Source organism: Bolinopsis microptera, chromosome 1 (genome assembly GCF_026151205.1).
Source record: "Bolinopsis microptera isolate Bmic1 chromosome 1, MBARI_Bmic_1.0, whole genome shotgun sequence".
NCBI classification, from domain to species: domain Eukaryota; kingdom Metazoa; phylum Ctenophora; class Tentaculata; order Lobata; family Bolinopsidae; genus Bolinopsis; species Bolinopsis microptera.
The window spans coordinates 4,789,455-4,806,504 of NC_087072.1; the positions used below are offsets into that span (position 1 = coordinate 4,789,455).

The 17,050-nt window shown below is 37.2% G+C and overlaps 1 protein-coding gene across 2 annotated transcripts; it reads left to right on the top strand.

The window, feature by feature from the left end:
• Nucleotides 1-945: 945 nt before the first annotated feature.
• LOC134822879 (uncharacterized) lies at nucleotides 946-11,626 on the top strand. 2 transcript variants are annotated; one of them, XM_063834147.1, is made up of 8 exons: nucleotides 946-1,061; nucleotides 9,464-9,581; nucleotides 9,799-9,888; nucleotides 10,067-10,219; nucleotides 10,358-10,437; nucleotides 10,568-10,708; nucleotides 10,950-11,030; nucleotides 11,212-11,626. In XM_063834147.1, the coding sequence occupies exons 1-8, from the start codon at nucleotides 1,020-1,022 to the stop codon at nucleotides 11,290-11,292; spliced, it is 786 nt and encodes a 261-aa protein (XP_063690217.1). In that variant the 5' UTR covers nucleotides 946-1,019; the 3' UTR covers nucleotides 11,293-11,626. The 2 variants fall into 2 exon arrangements, with proteins under 2 accessions (XP_063690217.1, XP_063690225.1); XM_063834155.1 differs by having other exon boundaries at nucleotides 9,467-9,581.
• The last annotated feature ends 5,424 nt before the right edge of the window (nucleotides 11,627-17,050 follow it).

Consider the following 17,050-nt stretch of genomic DNA (forward strand, 5'->3'; position numbering starts at 1 on the left):
ACTCTACAGTCAATCTTTGAGCTTTTTATAAAAGAGCCCCCGACAGTTAAAACCAACTTGAATCGATGTATTTTCGGACGCTGATTCCGAATCACCCCCATGGCATAGGGTTAAAATGCTCCCCTGACGAGATATTGGCGAAACATTGTCTCCATCACGTGATATAAGTCATAACCAGATAAGGAAGTTGGTCCAATTTCTCGTTAGGGTTAGTAGGGTTAGTAGGGTTTCACATGTGCTTTTGTTAGGGATTGGGTTAGTGGTTAGGGTTGGGGTCAGTGAAGAGGGTCAGGGTTTCAAAAAGTTTGTAGGTTTATAACCTACCAAGACGCGCACCGAGTTGGAACAAATTACAAATATCTTACGAGTATCACCCGTTAACGAAAATTCAATCAGTGCTAACCATGCCATGCAGAGAACGGGTGTATATTGTTTGAATAATAATTTTAAAAAAGCTTTAGATAATAACCAACCCCCTTTCGTCTATATGGGCATTAGTTGCACCCATAATTTTATAGTTTCAACCGGTTGAATTATTTTCTACCGATCAACAACTTCGCCGTCTAATTTTTCGCTGATCATGATTTTCACCTGCCAAATATTTTCCAGCTATCGTATTCTTTTATTGAATTGTGTTCTGCAAATACGTTTTTCATATATTATTTTGAAAATTTGGTACGGTAGCTATGATATTATTACACTGTGCTTGGAGCACTCAAAGAATCTATAACTTGTATCGGTCAATTGTTCTTCAAACCGAAGCTTGAAAAAATGATCTTTCAACAACCTTTCGAAAAGTACACACATCACATAAATAATAAAAGATCCATGTATTTTGAAGGGCACGATGAAACTCAGGAACTAACATTTTCACTCAATTCGATTACTTTCGGTCGGGTATAAAAAGGTTTGAGAAATTAACAATTTGGCAACTCGCCCTATACCTAAAATAATTATAATACCTATATTTAGGTCTTTTTTTCAAAGTTCAAGCAGAAAGTGAAAGGTGCTGCAGTGCTATGAACGGGGAATACCAAATAGTAATCGAATCGGATAAAGAGGTAAGGGACCTATCACATCTTAAAGTTACACAATAATCTCAGAATTTGTGTCTGTATGTGTGTCTGTATGTGTGTCTGTCTGTGCACGTGTAATTCCGAGCGGCCTTATAGAAAACGGTAAGAGTTACGGGACTGGTTTTTTCGGTATAGTTTCGACAAAACTCTGACGAAGCCAAATGAATAAGGTTTTTCAAATTGGTCGGTGGTAAGTGGTTTAATTGGTCGGTGGTAAGTGGTTTAATTGTCACATTTTGTACCACAAATGTGACAAAAAATGGCTCTCTTTTTCTCCCTCCTCGCTCTCTCTCCCATTACTGCATATTATGTAGCGTTGGTACATGAATCATAATTAGGTTAGCCACAAAATAATACTATAAGCTTATTAGGGGGGATTGCACTCAATATTGCGGTCTGTTTGGACTGTAGAGTAGAGTTCATAGAGAGAGTTCATACTTTCATAAGACAATGTTATGCGTGTTTTAAAATATAATAGGCGGGTTTATAGTGCGATAATGAACTCCCGGCCGTAGCTGCACGGGTTACACTAGTATTACTAGCAGAAACCTGTCTATAACCCTAAATAACCTGTCTACAACCCTAAAATAGTGTCAAGACTCAAGAGACTAAAATAATTATTACCTATTTAATTGGCTGCACGACGGCCAGGCCCCCTCATTATTAGGGGTCCCACGGAGATCAGATCATGTCACCAATTAGTGACGTATAATTAGTGATGTGATCCATCAGTAGAATTTAACTGACCTAGAAATGGGCTTAGGGCTAGATACAGGGTAGACTCTACGGTAGAGTTGATCACATGTCAACTCTGTAGTTTGTATCATAGCCTTATATTATAGTACGTTTGATTTATATTAACAAGTCAATACAGTTGAATACTGAATACTGAATACTGAATACTGAATACTGAATACTGAATACTGAATACTGAATACTGAATACTGAATACTGAATACTGAATACTGAATACTGAATACTGAATACTGAATACTGAATACTGAATACTGAATACTGAATACTGAATACTGAATACTGAATACTGAATACTGAATACTGAATACTGAATACTGAATACTGAATACTGAATATAGGTGGTAATCCTGCGCGGTCGATCGCTTATTTCGAGACGTAATACAGCTTAAAAGTTGAAGACAAGTTCAATCAAATGGATCTTTAGACACTTATTCATCTTTCGTGCAATTATCTTGAAGTAAAGTTTTTTAGAATGGAAATACTTTTAGCTTTACTGATGGAAAGTTTCACGATGTTCTAGAGTCAACGTCATCCATTTAAGTGACAAAAGGACGCTACATGTCACAGAATGACTTGATTTTCCGTTAAAAGTAGCCATTAGGTAACTTCATGGCCTTAGCAATGTTTATTTCGTGTTGGAAGTAAATTATAAGCTCTCTGTGGAATTTGGCTAAACGTGGTATTGACGAAATTTACGAAATTACGTATAAATTGACAAAATGGCGACAAAATGGCGTACAAGGTCAACATTCGTAACGGAAACAAAACAGCGCGCCAAACAAGGTAGACTGACTCGAACATTTCTCACGTGCGAGAGCTCTACTGCGCGTTCCACAGACTCTCTGGCGCCATTTCACCGAAACTGCAGTTGTTTTGCGACGTTTGTAGCTCGAGTTATAGTTCAAAATGTTTGCGAGTAGGCGTGTTTCTGACTTGACTTATATTATTGCGTTTATCAAATACACGGATATTTGTAAACTTATCATACTTTATGCTATCGTTTGGAAAAGTTATTTGTACATAGATTCCAGAAATTTTCATGATTGCATCATTTTATTACAATTTATCATGAGCTTTTGAAAACAGTCCGACGCTGAGCCCAAATTTCAGCAAAATAACGCCGTTTTTTCGTAACACTTTTTTTGATTCAAGGCCGTTTTAAAATCACGATATTCCAACAATGCAAGTTTTCCCAGAATTATGGCCGTGTGTTCTGATCTCATCATCGTTAGAACTATACCATGATACCAAAAATTTATAAATCCGAGAAACAAAATAATTATTGATTATCACCTACTGAATACTGAATACTGAATACTGAATACTGAATACTGAATACTGAATACTGAATACTGAATACTGAATACTGAATACTGAATACTGAATACTGAATACTGAATACTGAATATTCGCGTTTTTGACACCACTTTGGGGTCCAAATTTTGGGCTCTAAAATTCCTATTTCTTGGCCAATTTTGATTTTTTTCCCTCTGATTTGGAGGCCATTAAAGCATTTGACCCAGTCAAAAAGTGTTACTGTTCAGTTGTACATCTTGTACGGTTTTTGCGGAAACTTTTTCTTGAGCCTTTGTCAGTGTCCAGGTTTCTGATCCGTAGAGCAGTACTGACTCACAAGCCGCTATGAACAATCTAATCTTTAGGCTCTTTGAGAGTTTGGATTTCCAGATATCCTTCAGTCTATGTAGGGCACCCGATGCTTTTCCCTTTTTAACCCTTATCTCCCTATCTGTGCTGTCAATCCAGGAGCCTAAGTAGATGAAATCATCCACATTTTCTATGGCTTTCCCAGATCGACTTTGGAGGTCGCTAGATCGATCCTCCATATTCAATGTCATAACCTAATTGGTCTTGCCTTCGTTTATGTGAAGCCCCACGCTCGCTGCCGCCGATTCTACTCGGAGCAGGAACTCGTTAGCCATGTCCATGTCCTCAGATATAAGTGCTATATGGACACGTTCATTGAAGTTTGAGGATATTGGTAAATTCCTAAAATAGCGTTTTCGACGATAGTGGCTTAATTTTAGCATCTATCTTACTATGTTACTATAATATATAAAGCGAGACGATAGTTTTCCGTGCCATTTTACTGACACCACGGCATCAACTTTAACGCGACTTTCCGCAAAAACTGTAAAAGATATACATCTGAAACTTTTTTAACTTGGTCAAATGCTTTAATGGCATCCAAATCAGCATGAAAAAATAAAAAAATGGCCAAGGAATAGTGATTTTAGAGCCCAAAATTTGGACCCCCAAGTGGTGTCAAAAACGCGAATTAAATAGGTAATAATTATTTTAGTCTCTTGAGTCTTGACACCGTTTAGGGTTATATATTATACGGGTTCCTGCTAGTATTATATAAAGCGAGACGATATATATATATATGGATATATGGATCCGTGCCATTTTACTGACACCAGGGCATCAACTTTAACGCGACTTTCCGCAAAAACCGTAAAAGATATATAACTGAAACTTTTTTGACTGGGTCAAATGCTTTAATGGCCTTCAAATCAGCATGAAAAAATTGAAAATTGGCCAAGGAATAAGAATTTTAGTGCCCAAAATTTGGACTCCCAAGTGGTGTCAAAAACGCGAATTAAATAGGTAATAATTATTTTATTCTCTTGAGTCTTGACACCACTTTAGGGTAGACGGGTTCCCGCTAGTTAATCTAACGTGTTCATAAGTTCCGAACATTAGCCACGTGACCCATACTCCCATATGCACTGCTCAGAAATAAAATATATTGCTTTTAGGCACTATAATGTAAAAAATGTCACATTATTGTGACATTGTTTACCATAGCTGCCCAATTAGCATTTTTTGGTCTAAAATATAGTAGATTAGGTCAATCTAACAATTATGATACAACGTAGGCCTTAAGGGCAGTGATCGAACGGCTTTAAGGCAATATTTCGAAACTTTGTCACACTCAGAATAAGAGACCTCTTTTCTACTGTGAGGTGTCCTCAAAATCCTTTCAACTCATTATTTGATGGTTCTTCTGCCAATCATAGCCCTAAAATATGTTGTTTGAAAAGTTAGCAAATACATGCACTTGGTTATTGGGAAATGATGTAAATTCTGTCACATTATATGGAATTTGAAATTCTGGGTGAATTTCCGAAATCATTTATATATGATTTTGGTTTGGAAGGCGGGAAAACTCTATATAAGGACGATACACGGATACAGTCGATTCAAGTATAGAGCAGTCGATGTAAACATCGTCACAAAATGATACGACATCGTAAATAGGTTAAATCTTGCGGGAAAACTTTATATAAGGACGATACACGGGTACAGTTGATTCAAGTATAGGGCAGTTGATGTAAACATCGTCACAAAATGACATCGTAAATAGGTTAAATTTGGAAACAATGATTATAGAATAAAATAGTCAGTGATTAACATATTACGCACATTATAAAATGGGTATGGGTTTTTATATTTCCTGCATCTCTGTATTAATCATTTCAGACTGTAATAAGGACTGTTCACGTGAAAGAAATTGTATCTATATTTTACAATGACGTACGCGTATGTGACGAAATTTACACTTCTTGACCCTATTTTGAAGAACCATACCTCGGTTAGAATTCAATGTTCTTCCAGGAATTATTGGTTGGTTATTTTTCAGCAAATTAGAACTCAAGTTTAACAATGCTGAGTTTAATTTTACTAAGTTACTGAAATGTGACAAAATTCACTTTTTCTGCCCCAACAGTATAATTTCAATGTGACGAAAAATTGGCATGGGTTTCTACATTTCTTGTATAAATCCATTCCGACTATAATAAGGACTATTGATATGAAAGAAAATCTATATACATTTTAAAATGACGTATATGAAGAAATTTACATTTCTTGCCCCCTATTTTGAAGAATCGTACCTCGAATAAGATATAATTTTACTTTATCACCATACCTATGTCGATAAACTAGTTATTTTGCCAACAAATAGCAAATAAAGGTATCATATTTTTTTACCATGTTCAGGTGTTGAAATTTTGCCAATGTTAACATATCACTGCCTTATACAAATTTATATGACCGGTGTGTGGTTGAAATATTGTTAATTAATCCATAGTACGTAATACTAATATAGGGTGTTTAAGTTGGTATACTAATATTTACTCAATTTCACACATGTTGAGATATCATACAAATGTATGTGACAAATTTGTCCTATTTCTGCCTTCTGTATTTGTATTTGCCTATAACAATGAAATATGTGAACAATTCCAAACACATTCAGCCCACATAACAATGCTAGACTATTCGGCATTTCTTGTCAGGATGTCATAAACATCCCTCATATAAATTTCTTAAATGTGTGACGGAGTTTACATGGTGCTACCATGGTGCTAAATATGTAGATAATAGTCATATGCGACTATCCTATAAATTTGAAATTGGAAAATTTGGTCAAACACGGCAACAAGGGGTCCATATAAACTCTGTCACGTTTTTATAGTGTGACAAAGTTTACAACTCACTGCCGGCCGCATTTAAGCGATATCTTATCGTCTGATAAAGATATCGTTATGCGACAAAGTTTATCTAGAGGATGAAACGATTATCCTAGGCATAGAGGGTTTATATAGTTTCATAGTGTGACACATTTTACATCATCGTGCCATTTAGTAGGGTCACTAATATTTACCAATATCCTCAAACTTCAATGAACGTGTCCATATCATCTGCAAAGTCCACATCGGTGATGATCTTGGACCCCACTCTTCTGCTTTTTCTACGTTCGAGACTCGAGAGTGAGTCCAAGTCATTCCGCATCATCACCTATCATGGCTTGCCTCATACAGTAGTTGATGACTATTGCAAAAAGGTAAGGTGCTAAGGTATCACCCTGTAACACACCTGCTAGTATCTCGAACAATTCCGTTTCTCAGTCTGGAGTTAGGACTTTTGCCATTGTCTTCTCGTACATGAGCCGTATAAGCTCTACGATTTTGACTGGAATGCCGTAAGCTTCTAGAATATTGAATATTTTCCCACGATGTACACTGTCGAAAGCCTTCTTAAAGTCTATAAATGTCAGAACAGCTGGCAGTTTCCGACTCTTGACCCTCTCTATTTGACGCCTCAGTAGTCAGTACCAATATCTGCTGGGCTGTTGACCTTCCTGTTCTGAATCCGTTCTGGTTTCTGCGCAGAATTGTCTCGATTTATGGTTTCAGTCGGTTTCAGATCAGGTACTAAGTTCTGTACGTGACGTCGACTAAGTGTAATTTTGGAATTTTGTCAAAAGATCCACCCACCCCCTTCGCGGTACTAACTGTTTTTTCGGATAATAATTAAGACACCCACCCCCTTTTGCCGGCTTTTGTACCATGTACTAACTGTGTTTTGGAAGAAAATATGACCCACCCCCCAACGTCACGTACGGTACTAAGTGTATGATCCCCCCCCCCCCCCCCCCCCCCGTTTCTCGCCTTTCAATAGAGCATTGTTACAGAAGTCTAAGACAATTTGATCAAGGTCGCATCGTTTTAAGACTTTTGGGGCTATGTTGTTGTCACCCCATGCTTTCCCTTCCTTTATACTGGACTTTGCTTTCCTGTACTCATCCAACGTGAACGCTTCTGTTTCGATATTCAGAGGTAGGTGGACTGGATCATCAATCAATATCCTTTTCCGCATTCGTTACTGTTGGTGCTGAGCCTAGAAGAGTAGCAAAATTGTCCTGCCATTTCTGAACTCGTTCCGTTGGTGAGTTGCCCTTGATTTTGCCAGTATACGATCGAGCTTTACCCGTAATCTTGTTGATCATGGTCGTAATCTTGTTTTAGCATGCCTGCCCCGCCAACTTGCCTCTTCCAGTTCCCGGACCTGCCCCTCCAGCAGTTGCTCTTGGGCTGCATGATAGGCATCGCCTAACTTCTGTTTGCCTTCTTGAACAGTTATACGGTTGTCCTCTGTAGTCTGTAGCATCTGAGTGGTATTTTATGCTACATTCCCTCAGCGCCTAGCAATCTCAACACTTGGAGTCGTTGAGATTTTTAAGTTTAGACCAGTCCAGAACCGGATCCCTCTTCTCCGTTTTGCTCATCCGGAGACTATAAGCTTAACCCTTGCTACAACTACTCTATGATCTGAGCCAATACTGTGGAAACTACCATATGCTTCGGAATTCTTGACGGAGTTCCTCCATTTCTTCCGACAAATGATGAAGTCGATTTGAGATCTACTCTGACTCATATCTGAAAGATATGTTCAGAGTTTCCTACGCATTGAGGTCTCCTACAACGAATAGTTAGTTGTGGGCTGGTATCTGATCGTTCTCTTATTGTTGGTACATTAAGAGTTCCTATAAGAATTTCCTTCTGGCCACATAGTAGTAGAGTGCCAGCCTTCGAAAGAGTTGGAGCAGGAGATTTGGGTGTGACCCGCCGGTCGAGAGATTAAGGTCTGTGCCCGGGGTAAATACCCCACACACTATGTGTTGAGTCTATGGCGGCGCCCGGCCAATAGGCAGGTCACAAATTGTTTGTTGTTGTTTATATATATTAAGATGCTAATCTTATTTTGCGTCATTAATTTGGTCATAGAATTCATATTATGATGCCACAAAACTAAAAACTTAGATTGCAATAAAAGTGTTGACAGCACGTATTGAGTATTCACTAGTCAGTCCTTATAGTAAGGCGTTTTAGCACAACGCACAGAAAAACTGAATAGTGTGGGAGCATTTTTCAATGCAGGGCTTAAATCAATCATTTCTTTTTCAAGAACACCAGCGGCCACTTTAAATTATGGGTTTGGTCAACATATTGATTTACATAAATATTTTAATTAAATAACCCAGTCAATTTCCTATATTGGCAAATGTAATACTTCATTTGCACATATTCGGCAATTCTCTTAACTACATAATTTCTATCATTCATAATGCAGTGAAATTTGATAATTTTTAAATATAAAGATTCATTTACATTAATCTGACAATCGAAAGTTGAAATTAAAGATTTTGACTTAGATCTTCTCTGAGTTACCGGAGTCGCTTATGCTGGAAAATGTAGGGATGAAAAGTGATGTAGTAATAGTAACCGCATAAATATGTATGGCCGTAAACAGTCATTTTTGCCACAGAACATAAAGTAATTGCCTCATCTCCTTTAGCAGTACCAGTAGTAAGTACACTAGTATTGCAGTACATTTGAGTGTCGTTCAGCATTAACTTTAACAGCTTCTGTGATGACTTTGTAATGATCGTAGAGAATCCACTAACTGTGTCAGTTCAAGAAAATGTTGGTCAAACCATTTGTAATGGTGCTCTGCCGAATAAATATAATAAGGTTAGCGTCTTCTTTTTTATCATTAAAACTGATCCGCAGCTCGATCGGCTCAGATCTATGATGCAGCTTGATAAATATAATGGTTTAACTATAACTGCACAACTAGCTGTTTTTGTTGATTAATCCTGGAAACATTATGAAATGTGTGTCTCATTGTTACGTGATGTTCATATGAACCACTACCTGGTTTAAATACGGAGGTAACCACTTATCAAACTTGTTAATCAACAGACTCGTTACTGATCAGTAGTGTATTTTATGATATATGTAAGTATTTTCCTTCTCTTTCAGCAGGCTACTAAAAGACAATGGAAACTTGGTAGTTTTAAGGAGTTCACAAATGAGGCGGGACTCAGAGCACTTTTTGCTGAATTTCTTGGAACCTTCATGCTCGTACTTTTCGCTACAGGTACAAATAATACAATGTCATCACTGGATTGTAAATTGAAACTTTAGAATTATTGTCTCCTTCAGTGTTTCTCTACATCTACTTTTAGGCGGCATGTTTCAAATGCAGCTCAGGGCCGTAGTATAACTAAGTAACTATAGTAAACATAATTCGAATAAATAAAAATCATAATAACTATATTACTATGTATTATAGATTATGTAGTATTGATCTTCAGGTGGAATAAACCCCAGGATCATAGCGAGATTAGATGACAGCGGAACCACGGATCTCTTTAACTTTTCCACATCCTTCGGAGTTGGGATGAGTAAGTAGATGTAATAAATATTCTTAGGACAGACGCTCGGTAATTGGTACTGGTAGTTCTAATTCTGTCAAAATAGTAATGTTTAAAAATCTTTCTTCCATCGCTATAGACTACTTATTTTCGTCAATATTAAGCATTATGATGATACTATGATGATAACTGGTACCCCCCCCCCCAGCTGTATGTTTGATGATCTACCTATGTGCGGATGTGTCAGGAGGTCATGTGAACCCCGCCATCTCACTAATGTTCTTCCTGGATACTCAGATCTCCTTCATCAGAATGATTTGTTACATTTTCGTGCAGTTCTGTGGTGGTTTCGCTGCTGCAGGTATGAAACTCTGCTCTTTGGGCATACTTGAATGTCAATGAGGCGATTCATTCAAAATATATGGCATAACACTTGAGGTCGAGTAACCATGGCTTCAAGCAAACTCCAAATAAAAGACTTTAATGGTTTTCTTTTTAGGTTTACTGTGGGGAATTGGTAATTTTGAGGGTCTTCCAGATTTCGCACCTCCAACATTTGAAAATTTTCCTTTTATCAAAGTGAGTACCTACTCTTTATTACCGTGATTATTTTTATACAAATACAATAAACTAACTGAATGATGGGAAGCAGACAATCTTTTAGTTGGCGCAGGTGATATAGTGTTACCATCGGAACTCCATATTGCAGGTAATAGTGTTCATGGTAGCTGGTAGCTGGATGTTGATACTGGTCACTCTGGCAGCAATTGACACTAGAAGAGGTCATGCTGATTGTTTCCTTCAACCATTCGCTATCGGAATGAGTGTTCACGTTGCTCTCCTCTTCATGGTAAATACGCGTTATACGGTCTCAGTAACATCAAACTTGGACTATTATAGATTGAAAAATGCAAGTTTACAATATCAAGTTTGGATATGCAAGACTCACATTTTCAGGCTTTAAATCTGCGTAAGCCATAGCATTAGCAAGAGGTCTGGCGACCAATTTAATGAAAGTTTACCATAAACTATTTACTATGGTGATAAATATAAACTGTTAGTGTTTTTGATCAAACATTACCTCCCATCAGGGACCATATGTCGTGACTGGTCTTAATCCAGTAGTGATTTGCTGGTATATAGTCTGCGGAGTCTGGACTCACCATCTATGGGTAAAAATAGGCACCCCTTAATTTTTAAGCTCTCGTTTCCGTTTCCAGATTTAAGGTCCGGTATTTCAGCACTTTGCTCATCGGACATATTCTATAAGTACCACTGGTACTACCAGCGATCCACTATATTTAAACTTCTATCGATTACCATGACAACACATAAAATTGCCCTACTCCTCAGGCTTTTGGACTTCTTCCGTTTTTGGGGACAGCTACTGCAGTTGCTGTTTACAACGGAATCCTGCGTCCTTACAAGGCGTGAAGGATGAGCTACGTGTAAAAAATTATTGTATGGCATTCTTATCAGTTTTGTGGTTATCTACTTATTACGTTGTGTTTAGATTGTTTTACAAAATAATCGGCTGTATCTTCGGTAAGGGTGGATAATTTTTGATGCAAAAAAAACTGACTATCAAAAATGTATTTACTATTAGCTTCTTCCCTGTGACCCTGGGCTTTTAGTACATAGTAACATATAATACTCAATTGTTTACCGCCGAGTTCAACAAACGTTAACATAATTATCGATGATATATTTAAAATGTTTTATTATGCCTATGGTTTATTACAAATTTGAAAATATTCTGAATATTTCTCGGTCTGACTCCATTCCGATAATTAGCGAGGATTGCTTCTCTATTCGATTCTAGAGCTTTTTCTTTGCTTATTTGAAGTTCAGGTGGTTTGTAGCCACTAGCCAAAAATTTGGCCTCCGGCTACATACAGCCACAGGAATTAAACATGAAATGACCAAGGAGAACACATATGTAGTCAACGCTCTTTTCCTGTTCTGCCACGTTGGAGCATAGGGAATGCCTTTAAACACTTAACACATAAGTGCTGTGGTCTTATTTGCGGTTTAGGTATCGTTTTAAATCAGTGGGTTTAACAAATACCGATTTTTCCATTTCACCATCTTTTAAGGTCAACTTTACATCAAGGAATTCCACTTCTGAGTCCACATTTTCTTTTAACGTGAAACTATCCTCGCTACCTACTTGATTAAGTGTGTTTATGAAACTCCCAAACTGGCGCTCTGTCCCTCTCCACACAAACCAGATATCATCCAGAAAATGTTTCCTTGATGCCATTTTTTTCTTCGGAGTGATGGCAGGGTGAATCAGTAATCTCTTATCCAACATCCATTTCACGTATATATGTTAATTAGCGATAGACCCGGATTCAGGACCACCTGTTGCCACACCATCCTATGATTTGAACTGATATGATCACGTAACGTGACATGGACATATATAGGGACAAAAGAAAATCGCGATTATTTAGGGCAAAAATCGCGGCGCCGCGACATGCCAAACTAAGCAAAATTGCAGCGAAAATCTCCAAAATCGCGGCGAACGATTCGCAGAGCAAAGTTAAATGTCATATATTCGTTAACTAGCTCGTTAGTCTAGTTAGATTAGCTATAAATACTGAGCAAAGGTTGCTTTTAGATCAGCCCTTCTAGACGATCTCGAAGGTTCCTCCCAGCTTGCCAGACCTCGCCAGAACGGAACTCGATGTTCCACTTCGAATCTGTACTCATATACATAATAGTATTAGTTAACTTGTGTTAATACTTTACCATAATACACGTAATCAAACAAATAAACCCTGTTTACAATGAGATAACATCACGTGATCGAATCACGTGTTTTGATAACAAAGCTAGAGACTAAGGGAATTAAGGAGTACACTGATTTTCATGTGTTTTATAATTATAGACTGACCATAAGTTCCTTTTCACAAATTGTACTACTAGTCTTAACTGTTCTAAAGATTATCTTTTGTGGGGACCGAGGGCTCATCGTTCGAGAATAAAGTAGACACTTCGGCACTTTGAGTCAAGGATCGGGAAAAAATCAATAGCCTAAATCAAATTTCTAAGAATGCTATAACGGGCGCATTTCCTTTTTTCGACAACTTTGTTAAAACTCGCGGGTTTTCAACCCCATTTGCGAGCTGAAATTGGTCAGAACGAAGGGTCTGTTTTTGGTAAATTTTCAGTGTTTTTTAATGTCCTCGTTGCCGGGGAGATTTCGTCAGGTTTAAAATATATTATAGATGAACCTTTGTTAACATTGCTTTGATCATTCCAACCCCACCCATATTCTTTCTACAGGCGGTCACCCATCCAAGTACTAAACCGGCCTGCAGTTGCTTAACTTCCAAGATCGAACGAGATGGGGTTATATATTCAGTGGATATGTATTATGTAGCTGTCTGATGGTTTAGGTGTCCGTGTAAGAATGAGTGTCTCTTTGCCAAGTATGTCAGCTGTTTCAAAGAGGGAGTATAGTGATATAGGGGTTCTATATTTCAAGACCTTAAAGGCTAAAGATGTCATTAATACAATGGTAGAAGTACAGATTATGGGCGCCAAATCGGCGTTTGAATGTGGGACAATTTCGAAAAACTTAACTACGGTATCATCTTAACTCTAAAATCATCTACTTTGTTCAATTTTAGGGAGGGGCGCCAAAATAGTAGGGGGCGTCAACAGGCAACGTTATGCTAACGTGTTGGATAGTCAGGAATTTGATTATTAGAGATAAAACTGTGATGTTAGCAATTTATAAATCTTTGATAAGACCACATCTTGAATGCTGGATAGTTAGTTGGATAGTCAGGAATTTGATTATTAGAGATAAAACTGTGATGTTAGCAATTTATAAATCTTTGATAAGACCACATCTTGAATGCTGTGTACAGTTGTGGAATCCATCTGCTGCTCATGGTAGTTGGTGACTCATCCTTGAGTTGGAAGCTGTCCAACGCTGGTTCACCCGGTTAATCGAGGGTATTGGCACATTGCCATACAGCAGCAGGTTGGAAATTCTGAATTTAACTACATTAGCTGAAAGAAGAATCCGTGGGGATCTTATAGAAACCTTTAAAATATCCAGTGGTTTAGTAGAATATGGTTCAGATATTTTCAATATTATTAGATCGGGTATGAATATTGTTTCAAAGATAAAGTGCAATATTACAAGCTCTAAATTAAGGAATCTTCGTAAAGCTTTTCTATCTGAGAGAGTTATATCTTATTGGAATGCCCTACCAATGGATGTTAAGAATTCTTATAGTGTTAATAATTTTAAGATAAATCTAGAATATTTTAAAAAGGACTGTATTAATTGAATTTGAAGTTATTAGTATTATTATTACCTGGGGACCTCAAGCTATCATGTTCATTAACATAGAATAAAGATTCGGCGGAATGACAGGCAGAGCGCGGCCCAGTAATATTATTAGTATTAAATTTTTTTATAAATAGTTCCTGTTCGTTGTGAAGGTTGTTGAAATTTTCCACACTAACTGTAAAACTTTATTTTGACATTAATTCCGCTATTACGTGCAGTGCTATTCAACATAATCAAAATGGATGATATCAAAATGGTAATTTACTTCGATTATATTTATTATTATACAATTAATTCAAATCTTTAGTTTCTCAAAATTGCATGCATTAATTATATTTATGTAATTGATAATGTGGCAACTGGCAGTGAAGTTAAAAATATAAAGATTAGATATTGGAATAAGTATACGTTATAATGAAACGTCTATAAGTATAAACTTTAAAAGCCCGCAAAGTTTGACTGCTACCAATGACCATGGCCCTGGTCTCTTTCCGTCATCGACAACAGCCTTAAATCCCGTGTAATCATTGTTTAAACTAAATTTTTGGAAAAAAATTATTTTCCCCGAAAATTTTAAAGTCAATAATTTTTTAAGTCAACAATTATAAATTATAAATTTTCTAAGTCAAAAATTTTCAAAGTTTTCTTGGAAACTACTTTTGTTCATGTTATATGCTAGAGCTATTATGTTACATTATGTTGTTATTTGTTTTGAGTTATTATTATTTGTTCTTTTGTTGTATCTTTGCATTAGTATTATAATTTTGGTGTTCAGTAATGTTTTTAAATGTTTAGTAAATTTTGTTTTCGTAATTATATTTATTCAGGACGTTACGGAAGGAATGTATTTAATGTAGTTATCGAGGAGTCCTAACTCTCCTCCCGTCCGTAAATGGAGTTTTCTTTCTACCATATATAATATAATATATATAATAATATATATTATACGACCGGGACCGGGATTGGGACCGGGATCGCATAGCTGAGCAAATTTACTTTCAATATTCTTTGATCTTTTTACAAACGTACCTTGATTGCTTGATGCTTGTTTACGATTAAACGAGTTTGTACTTTTTTGTTTCAACATCGATAGTGAACTCCCGGCCGTAGCTGCCTGGGTTACACTCAAGGATCGACCGGGACCGCTTTTTTGGCCGGGACCGGGACTGGAAAAAAGTGCCGGGACCGGGATTAAGCCGTTAGCCGGGACCGGGAATAAGACCGGGACCGGGATTGGGACCGGGATCATAGCTAAGAAAAATGTTATTTTCAATATTCTTTGATCTTATAAGGTATAATATAGCGTTACTGTTAGGTGCAGTATTTTAACAATATTTTATGTCAGCAGTGTATTGGATTTCTAGAATATTCTACATTTGATTTTAGCGTAAAACATACTACTGGTATTTGGTTATCCGTATCTACTGGAGTCCGAGTAGCCGTCGCATTGTGGTTTATCAGAGCGACTCTTTACCTACAAGTCTAAGAGAGAGGTGGGTTTCTGATAAAGAAAGAGTACAATAATCAGTGTGGACGATGATATCGAGAAAGGAAAAACAGTGATACTGACGACTCGATCAGAGAGATTGACGATGATGCAGCGACTTGGAACCACCTGACCAACTCCTACGCAGTACTTCAGACGAGCCCAGATCTCTGAACAACTTGCCCTTGGTATGGAACGAGGTTACCAGATATTTGAAGGACAAGCTGGAGCCCCAGAGATGTAATCACCTAGAGTTCTATAACCTTGGTTATACATATAATATATTGTATTTTCCAAATGGCGGAATTTTTATTTTTAATGAACCGCTTTTTATATTACAAACATGGTTCTACCCTGGTTTTAAAATTTTCTACAGTTCTATTACATTTACTGTATTTATTATAAGCATATATTGTTAAGATGTCTAACTCGAGCGTGCCAAATCCAAATCACTCTACAGTCAATATTTGAGCTTTTTATAAAAGAGCCCCCGACAGTTAAAACCAACTTGAATCGATGTATTTTCGGACGCTGATTCCGAATCACCCCCATGGCATAGGGTTAAAATGCTCCCCTGACGAGATATCGGCGAAACATTGTCTCGATCACGTGATATAAGTTATAACCATATAAGGAAGTTGGTCCAATTTCTCGTTAGGGTTAGTAGGGTTAGTAGGGTTTCACATGTGTTTTTGTTAGGGATTGGGTTAGTGGTTAGGGTTGGGGTCAGTGAAGAGGGTCAGGGTTTCAAAAAGTTTGTAGGTTTATAACCTACCAAGACGCGCGCCGAGTTGGAACAAATTACAAATATCTTACGAGTATCACCCGTTAACGAAAATTCAATCAGTGCTAACCATGCCATGCAGAGAACGGGTGTATATTGTTTGAATAATTATTTTTAAAAAGCTTTAGATAATAACCAACCCCCTTTCGTCTATGGGCATTCGTTACACCCATAATTTTATAGTTTCAACCGGTTGAATTATTTTCTACCGATCAACAACTTCGCCGTCTAATTTTTCGCTGATCATGATTTTCACCTGCCAAATATTTTCCAGCTATCGTATTCTTTTATTGAATTGTGTTCTGCAAATACGTTTTTCATATATTATTTTGAAAATTTGGTACGGTAGCTATGATATTATTACACTGTGCTTGGAGCACTCAAAGAATCTATAACTTGTATCGGTCAATTGTTCTTCAAACCGAAGCTTGAAAAAATGATCTTTCAACAACCTTTCGAAAAGTACACACATCACATAAATAATAAAAGATCCATGTATTTTGAAGGGCACGATGAAACTCAGGAACTAACATTTTCACTCAATTCGATTACTTTCGGTCGGGTATAAAAAGGTTTGAGAAATTAACAATTTGGCAACTCGCCCTATACC